The 21,478-nt window shown below is 49.1% G+C and overlaps 8 protein-coding genes across 8 annotated transcripts; 4 read left to right on the forward strand and 4 right to left on the reverse strand.

Moving 5' to 3' along the window:
• Nucleotides 1–411: 411 nt before the first annotated feature.
• Nucleotides 412–2,485, reverse strand: N7537_004904 (ABC1 kinase family protein; the record flags this gene model as incomplete). The annotated part of the gene is made up of 4 exons (XM_056895961.1): nucleotides 412–659; nucleotides 720–1,292; nucleotides 1,356–1,960; nucleotides 2,043–2,485. The coding sequence occupies 4 exons, from the start codon at nucleotides 2,483–2,485 to the stop codon at nucleotides 412–414; spliced, it is 1,869 nt and encodes a 622-aa protein (XP_056755709.1).
• A 665-nt stretch (nucleotides 2,486–3,150) lies between these two features.
• N7537_004905 (serine/threonine-protein kinase) lies at nucleotides 3,151–7,693 on the reverse strand (the record flags this gene model as incomplete). Its single annotated transcript, XM_056895962.1, has 10 exons — nucleotides 3,151–3,988; nucleotides 4,048–4,498; nucleotides 4,555–4,759; nucleotides 4,819–5,694; nucleotides 5,748–6,551; nucleotides 6,605–7,037; nucleotides 7,090–7,154; nucleotides 7,208–7,237; nucleotides 7,295–7,429; nucleotides 7,502–7,693. 10 exons carry the CDS (start codon nucleotides 7,691–7,693, stop codon nucleotides 3,151–3,153), a joined length of 4,029 nt encoding a protein of 1,342 aa, XP_056755710.1.
• A 687-nt stretch (nucleotides 7,694–8,380) lies between these two features.
• Nucleotides 8,381–9,622, reverse strand: N7537_004906 (dihydrofolate synthase; the record flags this gene model as incomplete). Its single annotated transcript, XM_056895963.1, has 1 exon — nucleotides 8,381–9,622. The coding sequence occupies one exon, from the start codon at nucleotides 9,620–9,622 to the stop codon at nucleotides 8,381–8,383; it is 1,242 nt and encodes a 413-aa protein (XP_056755711.1).
• Nucleotides 9,623–10,315: 693 nt separating this feature from the next.
• Nucleotides 10,316–11,569, forward strand: N7537_004907 (uncharacterized protein; the record flags this gene model as incomplete). Its single annotated transcript, XM_056895964.1, has 1 exon — nucleotides 10,316–11,569. The coding sequence occupies one exon, from the start codon at nucleotides 10,316–10,318 to the stop codon at nucleotides 11,567–11,569; it is 1,254 nt and encodes a 417-aa protein (XP_056755712.1).
• Nucleotides 11,570–12,255: 686 nt separating this feature from the next.
• N7537_004908 (kinase-related protein) lies at nucleotides 12,256–13,098 on the forward strand (the record flags this gene model as incomplete). The annotated part of the gene is made up of 2 exons (XM_056895965.1): nucleotides 12,256–12,295; nucleotides 12,422–13,098. 2 exons carry the CDS (start codon nucleotides 12,256–12,258, stop codon nucleotides 13,096–13,098), a joined length of 717 nt encoding a protein of 238 aa, XP_056755713.1.
• Nucleotides 13,099–14,735: 1,637 nt separating this feature from the next.
• N7537_004909 (putative GPI anchored cell wall protein) lies at nucleotides 14,736–15,403 on the forward strand (the record flags this gene model as incomplete). The annotated part of the gene is made up of 3 exons (XM_056895966.1): nucleotides 14,736–14,839; nucleotides 14,898–15,043; nucleotides 15,117–15,403. The coding sequence occupies 3 exons, from the start codon at nucleotides 14,736–14,738 to the stop codon at nucleotides 15,401–15,403; spliced, it is 537 nt and encodes a 178-aa protein (XP_056755714.1).
• A 1,083-nt stretch (nucleotides 15,404–16,486) lies between these two features.
• On the forward strand, nucleotides 16,487–19,262 carry N7537_004910 (ribonucleotide-diphosphate reductase subunit RNR1; the record flags this gene model as incomplete). Its single annotated transcript, XM_056895967.1, has 3 exons — nucleotides 16,487–16,505; nucleotides 16,640–16,797; nucleotides 16,854–19,262. The coding sequence occupies 3 exons, from the start codon at nucleotides 16,487–16,489 to the stop codon at nucleotides 19,260–19,262; spliced, it is 2,586 nt and encodes an 861-aa protein (XP_056755715.1).
• Nucleotides 19,263–20,382: 1,120 nt separating this feature from the next.
• N7537_004911 (uncharacterized protein) lies at nucleotides 20,383–21,222 on the reverse strand (the record flags this gene model as incomplete). Its single annotated transcript, XM_056895968.1, has 2 exons — nucleotides 20,383–20,933; nucleotides 20,988–21,222. The coding sequence occupies 2 exons, from the start codon at nucleotides 21,220–21,222 to the stop codon at nucleotides 20,383–20,385; spliced, it is 786 nt and encodes a 261-aa protein (XP_056755716.1).
• Nucleotides 21,223–21,478: the final 256 nt, after the last annotated feature.

Consider the following 21,478-nt stretch of genomic DNA (forward strand, 5'->3'; position numbering starts at 1 on the left):
TCTCTCATCTCCATTTTCTGAAAAGCAGCGCCTTGATAATTTCCAATGAAACAATAAAACCAGAACAGTTATCCTTGTAAAATGTAGAGAAAGTAATATCAGAAACAGTCTATGATATATAATTTATCAACAATCTATCTATTTATACAAGACCACGCTGAGTCTTTGCTTTCTGCGTGAACACAGCAGAACGAAGCCCAGAAACATAGAGCCCATCCTCTAACAATCCAGTCAAGAGATGAAGAGGCCATGTGCGAAAAGAAATATAGAACGCCGTCGCTGATGCACAGACAGACCACTCAAGACAATCCGTGCCAATGAACCAAAAACAAACAAACAAGGGATATAATGGGAAAACAGAACAAATGAAGAAAAAGCACCAAGGCCAGGGCATCCGCAAGAGAACACCGTCTAACCACTCCGCAGGCCGAAGCGACTCTTCAAGGACAGTAGAGTCTCATAAACAGACAATTTGACCTCAACGCGAAGGTAATTCGCGTAGGCATACATGAAGCGGAAGAAGTTGCGGAATACACCGCCAGACTCCTTAATAAACTCCAACTGCTCCTCAAACACAGTGCGCGTGGCATACCGCGCGAGAATAAGGAAAGAGCGCATTGGGCCCTGGCGCGTGTGAAGGTTTTCATCTAAGCTGCGAGCTGGGAGAGAGTTAGCTGATGACGTCCAAAAGCACAGAGGGTCAAAAGTGCAATACATACTGAGGTCATTGGTCTTCAAGATAAGAAGAATAATCCGCGGAACTTGGCCTAGCAAGACAACCAGTTGTTGCAGCATGCCTTCACCCAACGCACCGGAGATATCATCCTTCTCTTTAGCCGTCCGCGAAGAAATGACGCTTTCGTTCGTGAGAACGCTGTAGTCTCTACCGGTAATGGCGCTGGCAAAGAGAGGGAATTGCTTATCCGTGACACCGGCGACCTTGTACGCGAACTCGCGCATCCGCGGCACGTCTGCGTCGATAACGGCTAGCCACAGCTTGGCATAGTTGCGGCGCAGGTCGCGGTCAATGTTGCGGTAGAGTCCGTGGTCGTATAGGACGATATCGAAGTTGGGGTGTGAGCGGGTGTGGTTCGGGCGGATGGCGATGTTGCCGCCGTGCGGATCGCAGTGGAGTGGGGCGTTGTCGCCAAAGATCATCTCGTTGAAGACGTGCGCGAGAGCGGCGGAGACTTCGTCGCGGTCGATGTTGTTGGCGTCAAGGTACTCCAGGTCGTCGGGGCGGTGGCCTGCGATGTACTCCATGACGAGGATACGTTTCTGAGACCACATTACTGAGGTCTAATTAGCTTCGACTTACACATACATATGAAGACGGAATTGACAGCGTTACGAACCTTCGGGAATGACCAATGGGGCATCGGAGTGCTTTTTGAAGTACTCGCTGGCATGAGTAGCATTCTGAGCTTCCATGCGGAAGTCCAGCTCCTGTGGCAGTGAGAAATCCATTTCCTTGGACAGCCATTCCAGGTCATATTCAGGGAAGAAGCGCTTAAGCATGGAGAAAGTAAATCGAGTCAAAGCCAAGTCCAACGGCACCCATTCGTCCAGCGCGGGATGCTGGACTTTCACAGCGACCTTTTGCCCGGTTTCCTTCAACGTCGCAATGTGCACCTGTGCCAGCGATGCAGCACCGATGGGTCTCGATTCGAACGAGGCGAACAACTCATTCATATCCTGGCCTGTGTCCTTGCGGAACAGCTCGCCAATTGACTCAATTGACGAGACGGGGCATCTGTCCTGGAGCGGGATGAAGGTCGAGGTCCATTCAATGGGAAGTAGGTAGCCCATGCTGCTGAGATGCTGGCCCAATTTGATGAAAATCGATCCATTCTTTTCTAGGACACGGAGTGTACGCTCGGCGCATCGCTTGTGGCATGCGCGAATCCGTGCGTTATGTTCTTCGGGGGACGAGGCGTCTTGTTTCAGGGTAACACGATAGCTGCGAAAATTCGAGGTTGTATTAGCGATTTTGCCAAGGCGCAACATAGGAAAGGTTTACAGAATCACTGTAATCCACTTACTCGTTAATACAGACAGCCAGTGTGCCAACAACGCGCCCACTGCGTTTCGCTGCCTGGAACGCATGCTCCGCTTGGTCGGAGAACGTTACTGTGCCCAAACCGAGTATACTTCCAATGAGAAACCATTTGATGACACTCCGCTGTGATGCACTGATATTGGGCGTAATTTCGGACTTGTACTGGCTCTTAGTCTCCGCAGACAGGAGAGGCGAAGCCTTCGCAGAAAAAGAACGGCGTGAAGCGGCGAGGGTCGAGCCCTGGGAAGACACTGAACGACCCCATGATGAAACATTGATTGCACCAGAAGAGGGCGACTGTCGTAGCGGCGAGTTCGAGGCCAGAAGAAACAAGGATCTAGATGTTGAGGGTTCGGACGTTTTCCCGATCACCGTTGCGGGATCAATCTTGAATGCCCGCAACGGCACGCGAAGCGCTGCGCTCATTCCCGAGGCGAAGGCCACCGGCCAGAAAAAGAACAAAAGAAAAGAGGAAAGGACTGATAGTGCTTGTAGGCGTTTCTGAGCTTAATTCATCGTATGATTACTTGCGGCTCAGAGAGATTTTTCACGGTTCTCGCCGCCAATCGGGTTCGACGCTGCACGTGATCCCATTTATAGATCAGCCCATAACAGACGTCATAGCTAATTTGGTGTTGAACCAGTTGGATAAGGGGGATTAACTAGTCGATCCGATAGTGAAGCAGAGACACGAAAGAAGCATAAGTTGGTATCATAAATGAAAGATAGAGAGGGGAATGGATACTGTATATCAAGGACCTAAGCCGCTAACAAATACAACGCCCTTATGTTATACAAGTCAAACTGTTCACTTATGAGCCTATGAGCTTATGCCAAGGGCACTGATGCAAATTAGAAGAAATTATTGATTCAAACAGAAAAGAAAACCATAGACTCTATGTGCAGCAACCAGTGCCAACATAATAACAAAAGGGCTTTTACAAAGGAGAAAAGCCATGCACCATCACCCCAAAGTCCATTTAGAGTTGACAACGCCGTCACCTGTGTACAATCAGGCCAGTATGAGGTCGAGAAATCGGAAATGCAATAACACAAACATATCAATTCGCTAGACCATTTTGGACGTCAAATTACGTCCACTCAGAGTCTGCAAGCGTCGGGCGGCGACGACGAGGGATGATTGAAGGCCGCCGACTCAGCGAGTTTGGAGTCTTGTTGTCTTCTTCACGCAGCAGTTCAACGTGAGTCATTCTACTGGAGAGGGGTCGTGCAGACCTGGGCCTGGCAGCAGCCGCACTGCTTCCATTGGAGGCAGACCCAAGAACCGGGTTGCTGCCATCCCGACTGCCAGGTCTCATAGCTAGAGAAGAAACACTGAGAGAGTTCCGCGGGTGTCGGGGAGTTTCCCGACCTTCTAGGTATCCCCTTGACTGGCCGGTGCGACTGGATGAGGGTGTGGATGGGGTAGATGATGCCGAGAATAAGATTGGAGGGGTGGTGCATGTGCTTTGTCGTCGGGCTGTCGGTCTGCGTTTGCTGACGCCATATGCCTCGCTGGATCGAACTAGCTTGCCTGCCATATCTCTGACAAGGATTGCGGGGTCGTTCTCCATGTTTCGAATAGCATCGAGCAGACCATAGGTTGCGAGTAGTCCACCTTGCTCTTCATTTGAATCACAGATGCTGGCTATTATACGCAAAAGATTGAGTCGGACGGCAGCTTTGGTGTGGTGTAGCTTCTGCCTCAGTCTCTGGAAAATATCGGGCCGCGCGAAGGTGGATGCGACATGAGGACTGAGCCGAAGAAGTTTTTGCAGAGGCTCTAGAGTATTCTCGAATGCGTTGGCTTTGGAAAGCTTCAAGCATTCCGCAATGGCACCAGTGAATGTGATGGGGCCCTCAAATGTATCACTCTCAAAAATACCATCCAAGAGATGTTCTTCAACCTTGGCCGTTTCTTCTTGAAGCCTAATTATTGTTCATTGTCAGCTTTAGGACCAGCTACGATTTCGGAACGGGAGACAAACCATGTGAAAATAGCATCCAAGGCAGTGACTTGCCAATATGGATCCAAGAGCAAAGAGATGTAAAAGCCAAGGCCCTTGTTGCGCCACAGCTCTCTACGGCCAACTTTTCCAGATTGTGCCATGTCGCAGAGAATTGGTAGGGCAAACTCTTTAAGCGGCCGCTCTGTGAGTACGATCTTTTGCAGAAGCGGTACAATGCCGTTCAGTGCAGCGTCTTCTTGCCGAGACTTGTTCAGACGGCACATATTGTAGATGGTGTTGAGGATCTGGTTCGAGAGCTCGCGGAAGTGTGATTTTCTCAGATTTGACCGAAGCAGATCCGTCAAGACATCGATGGCGTTGGAGTTCTGGAGTGAATCTAGAGTAGTTGAAAGCATCGACAGATTTTTAATGAATTTCAACATCGTAATTTGATGGACTGGGCTCATTCGCCTCAGCTCTTTCAAAACTCCTTGAATCAATTGTTAGCATAACGTTGCGAATATTCATTGGAAAAATAATTCTTACTGTGCAAGACTGTTCGTTCAGATACCATCTCCTTAACATGGTTCTCGGCCTGCGAGAATATGAAGAAGATGTTGGCAATACGCCCCTCGATGACTTCTGTCAACTCCCCATCTTCATCGAGAGCACGACTTAGCACAAGAGACAAGGGATCAAGAACGGAGTTGCGGGACAGGATTCTACAGAAATCGTTCTTGGGGGTTGAGCCCTGTAGAAAAATGGTTAGACCCGAGGAGATGCAAAGTGCAATGAAGTCGAAGTACTTACCTGCAACTCAAAGACACTCCAGATTCCATTCACACCGATCAAGACCAGTTCGCGTTCATCTTCATAATCATCCTCTAGGAACTCGACTAGGACATTCAAACCTCCAGCACTAACAAACATCTGGAGAGTCAGGGTGGAAGTCTGGTACATCTGCTGCACGAAAACCGCAGCTTCAAGTCGAATTTCACGGGGGTACTTCTTGGATGCAAACTCATTGATGATAGGGATTCCGCCGACGAAACAAAGATTTTCCTGGACCTCATAGTCATCGTAGATGATTGCGTTGACAACCCTCAACAGACAGAAGACAATATCACGCCGGCGAGTTGTGTCCAGAATCTCGAGAATTGGCAGCATGCCATGAGCACTGATGATGATGTTTTTAGTCTCTGGGAGATCACAGAAAATCGTGAACAATTGTTCAGAAATCTCCGCAAGAACTTCTTCGTCTTGGGATGTCTTGAGAGAGTCCACAAGACCCTCAACTTGGTTGCGCAGACGTGCGTATTTATCACGCGCGATATTTTCTTCTAGATCCACCTCATCAAAGCCTTCTTCCAATTGCGCAAAGGGGTCATCCTCGTCTTCCTGATCTCCTAGCCATGAGTTCGACAGCTTCGTGTTTAGCATTAATGTACTTTGATCTGAGCCATCGTCACTCTCTGCCTGATCTAGAGCGGCTTGATCGGCCCCAAGAATATCAGAGAAGTCCTCATCGTTTTCATTCTCGGCAAACCTCTGGATCTCAATGGTAGAGCGGTCGCGCTTGACAGAAAGCTGTTTGCGCAGCTGAGGATGCGGGCCACCAAGATCGTCATCCATTTGGTTGTATCCAATGTTCTCATGAATAGGTGATGATGGATCATCCTCGAAGTCCTGAAAAATGTTAGAATCATACAGGGAGCTTAGAGTCTTGCCGGAGACTGTACCTGATAACCACCTAGTTTTTGATCCAGCACATCCTCATTGTCCATAATGAGATCTGAATAATCATCGACAGAGTTCTCTTTGTAGAGATTGGTCGCACGAGGTGCCGGACGAGCGCGTCTCGGCATGGGATTTTGGGTGAGAATTGGAACATTTTGCATTGCAGAAACGGGGGCATTGGATCCAGGCTGGGAGATCGCAGGGCTTTGGGGTTTGGAAGGCTCTGCCATAGAATTTTTGATGGGGTATGGTCGAATGGTCTGCAGATCCTCGTCCGAGAAGCCTGAACTATCCTCAAAGGGATCAGAACTGTCATCCGATTTGAGTATAGTCCCATCGAGTGAGGCAAAAGCTTTAAGTCTCTCGGAAGAAAGCATGCCCCCGAAGTTATCGTGTGGCCGTAGATGCGGCAACTTGAGGGCGCTAGGAGAGATTGCAGTAGCAAAGTCATCATCCCAATTGTCATCCCCTGCTAACACAGGTGAGCGAAAGCGATCAGTGGATTTGATAGAGGTTGGTGATGGCAGGCTATCAACCAATGGGTTATTCCGGGTAGATGGCAGGCCTGAAGTACTGGGGTGGTCTGGCCTCTGCTTTTTCTTTGAAGTCCCGGTCTCGGGTGACCGCAAAGCCTCGTTCCATTCTTGGACACTCTTGACGGCTTCTTCATATTCGGTAGATTTCTTGGGTATTACAGATTCGGTTCTGCGCGCATTGACGATCCATGGATGTTTAAGCAACTTTCTTGCCGAGACTCGAAGGTTGGGGTCTTTTTGGAAACATTGCATGAGGAAGTCTTTCACGGCCTAGATAAAGTCAGTATTGCATACGTATGCCCGGACAATTCAGAAAGACATACCGGAGAGGCACCCTGCGAAAATGGAGGGTGATCATCGTTTACAATACGAAATAGTGCTGGCATGGGCTGCATGTTATGATAAGGGGGTTTTCCCTCGAGTAGCTCGATGACAGTGCACCCTAAACTCCAGATATCGGAAGCTGTTGTTGCGCCTGAAAGCTCGATTACTTCAGGGGCCATCCAGTACGGCGTACCAACCACGCTTGATTCACTCAAGCCCGTGGTCCGACTCGCCACACCGAAATCTGCGAGCTTGACGAGACCTTCCTTTGTGGTTAGAATGTTCGCACCCTTGATATCTCGGTGGATAACACCCTGTTCATGCAAGTAGAGTAGGCCATGAAGAACCTGGGACATATAAAGTCCCACAAGATTCTCAGGGAAACGACCAAAGTTCTTCGCAATGGAATGCAACGAGCCATTCTCGCAATATCTATAAACCGTCAATTTTATATCCCATTGAACTTGAACCGAGGGAAACGTACTCGAGAATGATATTCAAAGTTTCAACCGATTTCACAAATCCGTGGTATTTGACAATGTTGGGATGCTGCGAGAGTGCATATTAGTATGGAGTTGATATATTTTGGTAGGGTGTCTCACATCGAGATTCTTGAGAAGGTCAATTTCGAGCTATTGCATCGCGTGTTAGCACATTAGACGAACGCCGAGAGCGATTCGATCCCATACCATGATAACGCGCAATTCACTCTTGGGAAGATCCGTCAACTTGATTTGCTTGACGGCGACGGTCTCCCCTGTATTCCAATTCAATGCGCGATACACGGAACCGAAAGCTCCTTTGCCAAGGCAGTCTCCCAATTGCTACCATCAACACCCAAGGTCAGCATCTGCCTAATCCATGTTTTGCGGGGAAACAAGACACCATATCCATACATAGTCCTTGAGCTCTGCAACATCTTTGGCTGATGATTTCAAAACTTTGTCTTCCTTCGGTTTGTCTTCTCGCTTTGTAGGACTCGTTCCGACTCGTGTCAATCGCGGCTTTATCGGGGTTCCGGGGGTTCTCGAGGAGGGGGTGAGAGGGCGAGGCTGCCCTTCGGTCCCTTCGCCGGGCCGGGCGACCATGATGCAGCGGACTAGGATAGACTGTATCCTAGTACGCGTTCAAGTTGGCTGTGGGTCTCACGGTGTGGTTTGAGGTAGAGGGGGGGTGGGGTGAAAGCCGAGGAAGGAGGCAACCTTGAAAGAGCTGATAGCAACGGTCTGAGAGGTCATGTCATAGGTTCTAGCAATCATAATTGTCAATTAGTCCTAGTCCATCAAGGCACAAACAAGCATCACGAATGACCATTCACGTGCGGACGTTGTGGGGAGGGTCTCACCAAGCGGACATTACAGCACTTCAGCTCTCACGCCCTAGAGAGCTGTTTTCACGACAAGTCGAGGTGCATGTAAGATCTTCAGATGGATACAATTACCATGAAGGATTCTAAAGAATATTGATCCAGTAGAGGTCACAATAGAGTGCGAAGGGGGTTTGTTCGCAAAGAAATCGTGGTTGTTTTGAACTTTCGTGCTCCACCCGCCGCATCATGCAGGCTGTGCTGGACAATCGATCGCCGATCAGCCCTACAGTACCCAGTTTGATGGAGTTTTTGCTATTTAACAAAGAAAAATACAATCACTTGGTATATAACTTTGGTTTAGTAGAGGGGATAAGAGATGGAAAAAGAATAGAAGGTTTGTTGTTGTCGTAGGGTTCTATTATTTACTGATATAGATCGGGGAAATCCAATCGATCTATACAGGGTATCATTTTTGGGCACGGAGAAGGCGCAATACATCGGAAACAAGGTACAAGCTACCAGCAATGACAAGAGGACCCCCTTGAGATTGCTCACTAGCCCACTGAAGGGCGGGGAGTAAATATCCTTCAAAGCTCTGGACCTGGCCAATGTTTTGGATAGCTTGAATGGAAGAGGCTAGCTCTTGGGCGTTAGTTGGCTGGACCCAGGGCATCCCGTCCACAGGACCAAACTCGGCGGTGGCGACTCGGTCTGCGGGCCGGATAATCGAACCAAACACGCCAGCCAGATCCTTTCCACTTGACGCGGCAACAACCCAAGTCACAGGTTGGCCTTGGATCCGCATTTTTCGGTCCACGTACTTGCCGAGAACTTCAGCAGATTGTGCATTGTGAGCACCATCAAGCAAAATAGGCTCTGTGCGGGCGATCAACGGTTGAAGGACAATATTTTGCAAACGGCCCGGCCATGTTACATCAGACAGATATGGAAGCAACGAGAATGCATCCATCTCGGGTCGTAGTTGAGAAAGGGCAAGACGAAGTGCAGACACTGCGCAGCACATGTTTTCTTGTTGGTGGGGCTCTAGATCAAGTTGTTGGAAGTAAGGTGCAAGTGCCGGAATCTGTTCAGAGACTGTTGCGGGAGAGACAAACAAGGAATCAATACCCATTTCTTGAATATGAGCCCTCACAGTTTCAACCACTTCCTGACTGTTCGTATTGTCTACCACGCAAGGGACTCCAGGCTTGAGGATGCCCGCCTTCTCACGAGCAATCTCCCCAAGTGTTGATCCGAGGAAAGCCTGGTGGTCCATCCCTATCTTTGTAATGACCGAGACAATAACATTATTCAGGATATTTGTTGCATCTAGACGGCCTCCCATGCCCACCTCGACGACACCAACTTCGACCTGTTCATGGTTGAAAATCTCGAACGCCGTTGCGGTCAACAACTCGAATTCGGAGGCACCGATGCCTAGAGTTTGGTCTCGTAGTTTGACTTGATCTTCGATCTGTCGGAAAAGGGATTCTTGGACCACTTTCTCTCCAATTGTAATACAGTCCCACCGATCAATCAAATGCGGGGAAGTGAAACGGCCACAACGCACTCCGCCGGTGGAAAGCAGATGGGAAAGGTAGGCACTGATAGATCCTTTACCGTTGGTTCCAGCAATGTGAATGGACTTCCATGAGAGCGGAGTCTGCTGGAGCAGACTCGCGACCCGGCTTAATCCTAACTCAATCATTCCTCCGAGTGTGGCGTGATGGGAAGTTCGGGTCAATTGTCATTATCAACCGAATGGTCAGGCAATGATGGTCAGCTTCAGGACTTCAAAGCTCCATTGTCAACAAGAAAAATGGAGCTAGGATGGGCGTAGGCTACGGTAGTCCACCCGTGGACCTCCAAAGGTCGGAGCGCTTACCGTGATCGGAGGAACAATCCCACGTGATATTCTCTATATTCATGCCTCAGGCATAATGATCTTCCCTCTTTGCCACAATATGAGCTGTTCTATAAAAGATTCAGCTATTCGCCAGCTAATCCAGTTAATTAAATCAAAGGGGTTTGAAAGGAGACTCTCTGTATTGATTTCCTAAAAAGACATGGCACAAATATGTTAATATGTTTGCACAAAAGGCACGTGACCCAGCCACTCTAGCCACCCCCCAGCCTCAGGCATGAGTTTCTCTAAAATCCCAGTCTATCTCCCCCGTCTCCATCAACCATCCCCACCGTTATCGCAAGTCGTGTTGTACTAGTTCCATAATTGCCTTTTTGATCATTATTTGTCCTTCTTTTTCAACCATTTGGTTTTGTCTTCTTCCTTTCTGCTCAAAAAGTAAAATGGGTATCCCGTAAGTCATCCCGTCCTTATGTTGGCGCGAAGTTATCGCATGCGCCACTGCTTCGCCCTACACTGTTGACTCTGATCGACAGTATGTGGCACGAGCCTTCTAAGGCCGAAGCATCCAAGTCTGCTTTGGAAAAGGACCCATCGGCTACTGCGCGCTCGTCGATTCGCCGAGGACCATCGCGGCACAGTAGCTCCCGCGCGCGCCGCGCCGATATCCTGGCTTCTTTTCATTCACAGATCATTGATGAGCTCCGACGGGGCACCGCGGAACCCAGACGCGTGCCGCGATTTTCTTTCATACCACCAAATGGGGCTATCGAGAATGCAGTGGCTCTGGAACAGGCCGAACGCGATGCTCTCGTCTGGGCTCAGTCGCGCGCCGCCAGTGCACCCCGACAGACAGAGCCAGCCAACCAGCTGTTCAGGAATCATCGTGATCAAGCCTTGACCGAGCTCCTCGGTCGTATGGACGGTCAGCCCAGAAATTCCCAAGCAAGCCCCTCATTGACTCCCAACTTCGCCCCCGCTCGCGCATACCACCATACCAGCGCTTCTTCGACTCCTCCGGACAGCGGCGTTCGTCTCCCCCCTATGCGTGAAAGATACAACAGTGATCGCGCCTCCAACACCTCATTCCCACCAGAGATACCTGAATACCGGTCTAGTAACACACAACCCCGATCAACCCGAGACCCTGTCGTAGACGGGCTTGGGGATCGCCAGCGCAGTCCTAGTCCAGACGCAGAGCGGGAAACCGATGCGTGGGAGACTTTGCTCTCAACAATTACGCCTGATGCGACTCTTCCATCGACTGATACGTCTTTCACCTCAACATCTGCCGCTGCTCCAGATATTTCGCGCAATGCTCGTCCTCGGAGCTCTGTTAACTTAACGCAGCCGATGACCGCGGAAGCTGCCCGTGCTCACTTTGGACTTGACCCCTATCCTGACCAACTCAACCCTTGCGACTTCTCTTCCTCCGATGACGAGGATGCTCCCTCTACTTTTCATGAATTCATTGGACGGGTAGGCCGTCGTCCCGATCAGAATTCGACGATGAGCAACCATCCTCCCGCCCCTGTCCCCGTGATAATTCCTGCAAGCGTTCTCACTCTCTCTGACGGTCGCCGCCCTAATCCCTCCCTCTCCGACCGTCACCACCAAAATGATGATCTCCACCACATGCAGGTCATCTTGGATCGGCTTGCCCGCCGTGAGGATATTCCTGACGACTGGTGGGCCGCGGCCGGCCTTGCACGCACTCTCGATCGTGGTCTCAGTGCGAGCATAGACTCCACTGACACCGAAGGCGCTTCTCGAACCAACCGCAACAATTGAACTCAGCTGCCCAGGTGGCAATACTGAGTGATATACGATCTGATACTGGAGATGTTGGCGATATCGGAAATGGCGTTTTTTTTTTTGGCGGATTTTTACATAGCTTATTTTTTGGGTTGATTTTGCGACGGCGTTGATATGTCCTCTGAGGCGATCTTGTGATCTTAACATTCCTGTCTCCATATTTTTTTCCGATTTGCTTAATTGTCGATTATCAGTGAACAAACGACACCGACGGCCTCTGTGCCTTTCCAGGGTTGTTTTTTGCCAAGTTCGCCTTTCAGGCATTTTTGTAATTTCAGATATTTTGATTCTTTTATGGTCTAAAGGATGAACAATAAACAATAAACAATAAACAACATAAAACAAGGCAATTGGAGATATTTACTCTGTGTACCTGTCAAGTTCAGTGACGTATGTCTCGGAGTACATCAGTCCCCACTTGAAGAGCCCCCCGCCAATACGTCGGGGAAGAAGTTATGTTTAGTCCAACAACCCAAAGAGGCAAATAACCACATGTGCACCATACAAAGTAGTTAGCACCCACGTCGAACATTGCTATACGCCGATCTACAACATCCAAGTGCATCACCATACCTTGCACAGCCCCACCAATCCAGGGCCTTTCTTCCCTCGGATATTTCCATCATACACATTTGATCCTAGCGTGACTTCACTAGCCAACCATGGATCAACAGGTAGACCGACTGGTCAACAAGACCTGGGGTAAGCAAGCCCCCATCTACCAAAGAAGAGCAAGAGCTTGAAACACGCCCTCTGCCACACCCCCACGCCCTTTCAAACCCCATCACCAACGCGCATAACGACGTCCAACTAACAAAAAACCCCCAGCAAAATTATGCTCAACAGCAGATGACGCGCGCCTAATGATCGCCATTAGCGGCATCCCAGGCTCCGGCAAGACGGGCCTAGCAACGATGATGGCAGCGCGGATTAACAAAATCTACGCCTCAGAGAACCCAACAACGCCAACACCGATAGCAATCGCCCTCCCAATGGACGGGTACCATCTCACGCGCGCACAGTTAGCTGCCATGCCTGACCCGGTGCATGCGGCGGCACGTCGTGGTGCGGCTTTTACTTTTGACGGCGAGAAGTTCCTCGGGCTTGTGCGGGCTCTGCGAGAGCCGCTTACGGCCCAGACGGGCACTCTTTACGCGCCGAGCTTTGACCATGCCATTAAAGATCCCGTCGATGGGGATATTGCCATTCCGGCGAGTTGTCGGGTGCTGTTTTTTGAAGGGAATTATCTTAGCTTGGATCGGGAACCATGGAAGACGGCTGCTGCTTTGATGGATGAGCTTTGGTTTGTGGATGTTGATTTTGAGGTTGCGAGGAAAAGGTTGGTGGCTAGACATGTTAAGGCGGGGATTGCGAGGGATGAGGTTGAGGCAGATAAGAGGGCTAGAGAGAATGATTTGGTTAATGGGAGGGAGATTGTGGATCAAAGGTTGCCGGTGGAGGAGGTTGTTTCGAGTATTTTTGATCCGGTTTGGGAGAAGTTATGATGAGTGGGCAATTTGTTGATATTGAAGAAGTCCTATGATGTACAGAGTTAATACTATGTTGATATGAGTATTCCAACTTCGTTTTACCTGGGAATAGTGCCCACACAAGAACAAGGCTTTGGATTCCAGGGCTGCCATTCCAACGGTACATCCATACATACCTAGGTCTTGATAAGAACCTTGGAAGCTGATTGATTCGATTTATATTTAGATCCATATGAGGGATAACTTCGGAAATTGGGAAAACAACTTTAAAGGGTTAGCCATGACTTTCCACGTTATTCAACATGGTACTCCGATCATCCATCACCCATGTCAAGGTGCACATGTAGATTTTGAGCACCCCGGATGGTGGGATATTAATAATACCCTGGGCTTCAAAGTGTTAAAGACTGGATGTGATGGGATTTGGGGGCTGAGTGGAGAAGATTCTTTGTTGAGATGTATTTGGTACAGGGTAACCCTAGGTTAATAGATGTGTACAAAGCTTCTGTGTGAGTACTCCATGTAGCTCAAAGTTTCAAAAAACAGATACTAATTTCGAAAAGTGTCACCAAAGGATTGTTGAACGGCTACTGAAAATTGAACGATGCAAGTTATACGACCTTCTGAACATCTGAAATCATTCAAGCTAACATATTCGCAGCCTTTTGATTAAAGGATGCGATTTGAAGAGCAGGCCAACCAAAAGGCCTAGGGTGCTGACGAGGCTTAGTTGGTTGATTGCAGGAGTTGAACCCACACGTTAGACTTTTCATTTTGGTATTATGATATGTATTCATCATGTCTACAAGGGTCTGTTGGGTGGGGGTGGAAGACATTTAAAAAAGACATGTAGACATCTAAAAATGTTCTCAATATAACGTCTCTAAACGAGTAAACGGACCAATATCCAAATCACACCCGTGAACTCCCTCCCTGCACTCTAGTCGACCTAGAAGCCGACAAACTAGACAGTGGTAGATTGTTACTATTGTAGAATCACAAAAAAAAAAAATATTGACTGGAGTTATTAATAGAGCTCGAAGCCCTCTAATCCTCATCCGGATCGGCCACTAAGACACATGAAAATAAGAAGAAAATAAAAAGCATTGTCTTACCTAGTATGCTACAGAATACCATCGCTAAGATGAATATTTTCAAATTTGACCTGTTCACGAGTCATATACTCGCTTATACCTGACGAACTAAAAGGCTTCTCCCCCTGTATCCGGGGGACAGGTCCCTGACGCTAAACCTCTTTGGGAGCCGAAGTGCCACAAGCCATGGGGAACCAGAAACATGTGTATTAAAATAACAGGTACTGTAAAGTACACTTAATATGAGCGCTTCAGTAATATAGGTACATCTCTGTAAGACTATTATTGTAATGTAACAGACCCTGACCCCCATCTTGGCTTCCAGATTGTGATGAAACTGCGGTTGCCCGATTTCCCTCTTTCCCCCCCCCGTTTTCCTCTGGTCGGGAGCTTATCTTCCTTACAACTTCGTCACTCTTTGTCTTTCACTTTTCCCACACTCTCTCTACAGTCGCTCTTTAGCCCACACACTCTTTTACTCCAGACTCGCTGTGCGATCTTGAATCCGATCCTTCAACCATTTCCAATTTCCCGATCTCCGATCTCCAATCTTTCATCATGCTCTTCAACAAGTCCCTCTTTGCCGTTGCCATTGTGGCTTTGGCTAACGTTGTGACTGCCACTACCGCGCAGACTCCGGCCTGTGTTCTTAAGATCATCGGGTATGTTCGAAGGAATGGAAGGAATGTCCAGTGGGCTCCCGGGCTGATGACAATCTAGCAACCAAGCCAACCCGGCCGATTCGAAGACTATTTGTGGCTCCAGCGCCAGCAAGATCCAGTCTGACATCTCCAAGAACTGTGCCGATAGCGAGGCCTCCCTGAAGTTCTTCGCCAGCAACTGCGCCCAGCTCGGCCACAAAGTTGGTAAGGATTAACAGATACCCCAGATCACGTTACATCATTGAATCAGTGACTTATTTATTGCCTTCTTTTTTAGCCACTGATGTTTCCACCACTACCGCTACCTCTACCGGCACTTCTGAGAGCTCTACTGCCACTGGCTTCGTCACCGCTGTGTCCTCTGCCACTCAGACTGGTTCCTCTGTCGTCGCCACTGGCACCAGCGCCGCCGCCGGTACCTCGGGAGTCAGCACTGGCACCGCCTCTGAGTCTGGTGCTGCCGCGTCCCCTAGTTCGACCTTCAACGCCGCTTCGTCCGACCGCCAGTTCTCCGCCACCACTTTTGTTGCTGCGGTGTTCCTTGGCGCTGCTGCTTTGCTGTAAGAAGTTGGCATTAACTGAGAGCAGCCTAACGCGAATATCGATGCGAGCATATATTATTAGCCTTGATGTTGCTCCTTTCGATCTGATTTGAATCATCGTTGTTATTCAGGGATCTGGTTCGAATTATCTAATATGTTGCTCGTCTGATGCCACTATTTGAATCCCTGGAACTTTTACCTTTTTGTTTGCCAAAATCATATTGATTTATGTATTCTTCACCTCCCGCAGAACGATTCTTGAAAACGTCTAGATCTGCCTCAATTGCGAATCAGTCGGTTGATTTAAACAAATTCAAATGAATCTAATCAATAGCCAAAAGACGCCCACGATTTCACTTGTAGAAGAGAATGAACAGTCCATATGAGGTACTTCTAAGGCCATCCTTGTTCCTCTTGGTCCCTTCATCAGAAGGACGATGTAGATCCATCACATTGATGTGTGATGCAGCAAGGGGCGAGAGGTTGCGATGGAGCCTCTTGATGTTGCATATGGTGTTGACTAGGACATGGCAGGGTGAACTTCAAGCTGTCAAAAACCAAGTTCAATCTAGCAGTGTCATTTAAAGATCATCTGAGCCCGGAATGCTTCAGGCCGCTCGGCGGAAGGCCTTCCGATGCTATGTTCCCATGCGCGAGGTTTCGCGTGTTCACGTGACCATTCGCGACCTGCAGTTTGACTGCAAGGACTGATCTCACCGCCTGTTCTCCACATACACCGCCTTCTGTATCCCCGCTAGTAAACCCACGCTAAGATTAGTAGTATAGACGCGCTAACTGCATTTGGTATAAATAGATGTTTTCTGCCTGGCAGGATGGAGTTTGGAAGGAAAGGTGGATACCAATGTTGGTAAGCTGAAAAAACGCGGGCACGCGAAAAGACAACGCGTCCACTCGGCAACCAAAGATTCCTCTGCCCCTCTGATCTCTTCTTCTTCTCACACCCCTCTACGGGCTTCATACATTCATCTTTTCCCCCTTTCTCTATACTTTAATACTATCTCATTCTCCTGCTACTGTGATCTTGATACCCCCATTCACTTCTCTCTATTCTTTTCAGCCCCCTACCAACTCATCACTACTCAAAATGTTCGTCTACAAGAGAGGTAAGTGCATACATGATTGTTTGATACACAGATGCATTGGTGGCAGGAGATAGCTTCTGCTCCTTCCTCTCGCCACAGCTACCTGATTTTGCCACAATCTTCGAATCGAGGGCTAACGCGAATATAAACCGCAGATGGACGCAAGGAACGCGTGCAGTTCGACAAAATTACCGCACGTGTCTCCAGGCTCTGTTATGGCCTCGACCCCGAACATGTTGATGCTGCAGCCATTACCCAGAAGGTCATCTCTGGTGTCTACCAAGGTGTTGGCACCATTGAGCTGGATAACTTGGTATGCTCGCTTACTTGCCCCTAACGTGTGACATTATATTAATATTTCGATCTTAGGCTGCCGAGACCGCTGCATACATGACCGTCACACACCCCGACTACGCCATTCTGGCTGCACGTATCGCCGTTTCGAACCTCCACAAACAAACTAAAAAGCAATTCTCTATGGTCATCTCCGATCTCTACCATTATGTGAACCCCAAGAACAATAAGCCTGCTCCTATGATCTCAAAGGAACACTACGAGATCGTTATGAAGCATGCCGACGAGCTCAACTCGGCCATTGTGTATGACCGTGACTTCAACTACAACTTCTTCGGATTCAAGACCCTCGAGCGTTCATACCTTCTTCGCGTTAATGGCAATGTTGCTGAGCGTCCTCAGCACTTGTTGATGCGTGTTGCTGTCGGAATCCACGGCGAGGATATTGAGAAGGCCATTGAGACATACCACTTGATGTCCCAGAAGTACTTCACCCACGCCTCCCCCACTCTGTTCAATGCCGCTACTCCCCAGCCCCAGCTTGCATCTTGCTTCCTGGTTGATGTGAGCGCTGACAGTATTGAGGGTATCTACGATACTCTCAAGACCTGTGCCATGATCTCCAAGACCGCTGGTGGTATCGGTCTGAATGTCCACCGTATTCGCGCTACCGGTTCTTACATTGGTGGAACCAACGGCTCCTCCAATGGTATTGTTCCTATGCTGCGTGTGTTTAACAACACTGCACGCTATGTTGACCAGGGTGGCAACAAGCGCCCTGGTGCATTCGCCATCTACCTAGAGCCGTGGCACGCCGATGTCTTCGAGTTCCTCGATCTGCGGAAGAACCACGGTAAGGAGGAGGTTCGCGCTCGTGACCTCTTCTACGCTTTGTGGACCCCTGATCTCTTCATGAAGCGTGTTGAGGCCAACGGTGACTGGACCCTCTTCTGCCCCAACGAGGCCCCCGGTCTGGCTGATGTCTACGGTGATGAGTTCGATGCTCTCTACGCGAAGTACGAGCAAGAGGGCCGTGGCCGCAAAACCATCAAGGCTCAGAAGCTCTGGTACGCCATTCTCGAGGCCCAGACTGAGACTGGTAACCCCTTCATGCTCTACAAGGATGCTTGCAACAAGAAGAGTAACCAGAAGAACCTGGGTACTATTCGCAGCTCCAACCTGTGCACTGAGATCGTCGAGTACAGTGCCCCTGATGAGGTGGCTGTCTGCAACCTGGCTTCCCTCGCCCTTCCTACCTTCGTTGACTCTGCCCGAGGCGAGTATGACTTTGGCAAGCTCCATGAGGTCGTGCAGGTTCTCGTTCACAACCTGAACAAGATCATTGATATCAACTACTACCCCGTTCCTGAGGCGAAGAAGAGCAACTTCCGTCACCGCCCCATCGCTCTTGGTGTCAACGGTCTTGCTGATGCTTTCCTGGCTCTGCGTCTGCCCTTCGACTCCCCCGAGGCTAGACAGCTCAACATCCAGATCTTCGAGACCATCTACCACGGTGCCTTGACTGCTTCCTCCGATATTGCCAAGAAGCTGGGTACATATGAGACCTACCCTGGCTCTCCCGTCTCGCAGGGCATCCTGCAGTACGACATGTGGGACCGTACCCCCACTGATCTCTGGGATTGGGCCTCCCTGAAGGCCAAGATTGCCGAGACTGGTGTCCGTAACAGTCTGTTGGTTGCCCCCATGCCTACTGCCAGTACCAGTCAAATTCTGGGATTCAACGAGTGCTTCGAGCCCTACACCTCCAACATCTACTCCCGCCGTGTCCTGGCTGGTGAGTTCCAGGTCGTCAACCCTTGGCTCCTGAAGGACCTCGTCGACCTTGGCCTGTGGTCCGACAACATGAAGAACCGTATCATCGCCGATGGCGGCTCTGTCCAGAATATCCCCAACATCCCCGCCGACATCAAGGCCCTGTACAAGACCGTCTGGGAGATCTCCCAGCGCAACATTCTGCAGATGGCCGCCGACCGCGGTGCTTACATCGATCAGTCGCAGTCCCTCAACATCCACTTGAAGGAGCCTACCATGGGCAAACTCACCAGCATGCACTTCGCCGGCTGGAAGATGGGTCTCAAGACCGGAATGTACTACCTGCGTACCATGGCCGCCTCCGCCCCCATCCAGTTCACTGTCGATCAGGAGCAGCTCCTTGTCGAGGACACCAACATCGCTCGCTCTAAGAAGCGTACCGGTGGCACCAGTGCCTCCGCTTACTCGGCTATTCCCCGTACCAGTGGCGCCGAGCCCGCTACCGCCAAGGTCGTCGCCCCTGTCGAGGAGACCCCGCGCACTGTGGCCGCACCTGTTGCTGCTGCTCCTGCTGTCGAGGCCAAGACTGAGGATGCTGAAGCCGAGCCTGAAAATGCCGAGAGCAGGGCTGTGGAGGGTGATATCTTTTCTGATGCCGTCCTGCAGTGCAGCATTGAGAACAAGGATGCTTGCATCATGTGCCAGGGTTAAGCTTTCTTTTTAATGCTTTTGGATGTTTCCCCTTTTGAGTTTGTGCATAGTCGTGGCTTCTCACGTGTACCCATATTATGATTTTGATGGACTTTTTTCTTTTTTTTCCTTTGTTCGTGTGTTTCGGCGTGGGTTTGTGATATTTCCTGGATTTGTCTATTATTACTTCAATAACGTGTTCTGTTATTCATTCTTCTCTTGCAGACCTTGTAGGCTAATCGTAGATATTCCTTACTGTACAGGACTCGTCTCATCGGCCTGGGAAATCAAAGTCCTGCTATACACTAACGTATGGTACTCATCCCTACACCTGGAGACTGCATTCCTCTGCCCCTAGTCTAAACCCAACGCAAACCTACAAACCCCAAAACTCGTCCAAGCCAATTCCGGCGCCAAACAAACAACCCAATTTCCTCATTCGGCAATGGCAAAAAATTAAAGACCCAAGGCTAAAAACAAGAAGTCGAGCCAACTAAACAATCCCCATGGCCAATGTGTTATCTTCCAGAAAAGCAAGTCCGATCAATCAAAAATGGGACGGTTCTCTGCTCCCTCATAGTTAACAGTCAGCTACATACTGTTGGCTAGTTCGATGAGGATCTTGGGTAAGCAACATGCTTCATAGTTCGGTTTAGATTTGTAAAGCGAAGGACCTGTTACTAGAGACAAAATATCATCTACTACATAATGAACGTTTTCCATCTCCCGGGCGTTCGATGAGTAACCCCCGATTCGGATACTACCAACAGGGCTGGAGACGTAAGAAACCATGTTTAAGTGGCTCGGAAATGGTCTCACAGTGAGACAAGAGCAATTTGAGAAAACAACACATTATCTTGACAAGTTATTTACCATGGGTTGAGGCCGAAGGCTGTAACCATGCTTTCCTGTCAGATATAAGTTGTTATTATTAGCAACTTTCTAGATTTATTATATACAGCTTGTGCTTAGTCTCAATACGATGCAACTAAATAAGAACTTCCGATATATTTACAAGCAAGGCTATAGACGACATCTACTGTGTAACAACATCTCTCGCTTATCACGCTTCCGTATGAAACATTGGAGTGATCCATCTTCGTACAGGCTGTTACATAACGCGTATCACATTTACTTCCTTTCACCGATATGGCTGATTAGGTAGCTCGGCAAAAGAGGCTTTCAGGCTCGATCCATGCACCTCCTTGGGCCATGATATCTGAGCATGCTGGTTCTGCATAACCATCCATGGCGGCATTGGCTCCGGTGGTGAGATTGTTTTTTCAATCTTGTTATCTGATTTTCGTGTCTTGAGATAGAGAAGGGCACCCAAAGCACACAGTATCGGAAGTCCAACACCGGCACCGATTCCAATTGCGATCTTTCCGGTCAGAGTTAACTCGGATGTTTGAGAAGATGGGTCCGAAGAAGACGATGATGCCGATGTGAGGGAGGAGGGTGTGGTGGCCGTGTTCTGCGTCTTCGTCGATGCAGATGCAGATGTGGATGCTGATGAAGACGCAGTGCTGGTAGTGGAGGCAGGTTCGGTGATGTTGAAGTACGTAGAAACAAATCCACCCTTTTCATCTGGGTTGACCCAGAGGAAGAATTCGTTGGAGTATGAAAGATCAAATCCGTACACCTGGACAACCCATGTGAAATTGGTGACTTTATCAGTGGAGTGTATTTTAGCTAGAAAATGTTAATCATCTCGCATTATGGCCTTGAAAACGTTGTGAAACTAACAATATATATTTCCCTGGCTGGCGGCACCTGTCTCTACTAAGCTTTGCTGCCAGATAGAGACATTGAATACATCAAGCCTGGTCTTCCATGAGACAACTAGCTTGTCACCTAGTGTGAAGACCGGATTGATGCCAGTGTTGTCAGCTGGACTCGTGAAATAATTGTCAGGGTCACTTCCAGCCACAAGAGAGACGATAGCCGCAAGGGATAATAGCAGAAATCCCACTTGACGCATGACGAAGTGAGCCTCAAAGTCAAGTCCGGAAACAAAAATGGGCAACCCAGGTAGTTATATATGAGTCGCGCGGTGGGCTGGGGAATCCAAACACACCGAGAAAACACACGGCCCCCAGCGAGAGTGGTGAACTATTATGAGAACGCCAACATGTTTGTCCATTGACCTCATAACGTCGAATGGTTAGTTGCTTCTTTAAGCGCCTTGGAGGCCTTGGAGGTACGTGAAATGAACGGGGCCAAACTTGTTGCCAGGG

The sequence above is a fragment of the Penicillium hordei genome, assembly GCF_028827395.1.
Source record: "Penicillium hordei strain IBT 12815 chromosome Unknown utg000002l_segment0_segment0, whole genome shotgun sequence".
NCBI classification, from domain to species: Eukaryota; Fungi; Ascomycota; class Eurotiomycetes; order Eurotiales; family Aspergillaceae; genus Penicillium; species Penicillium hordei.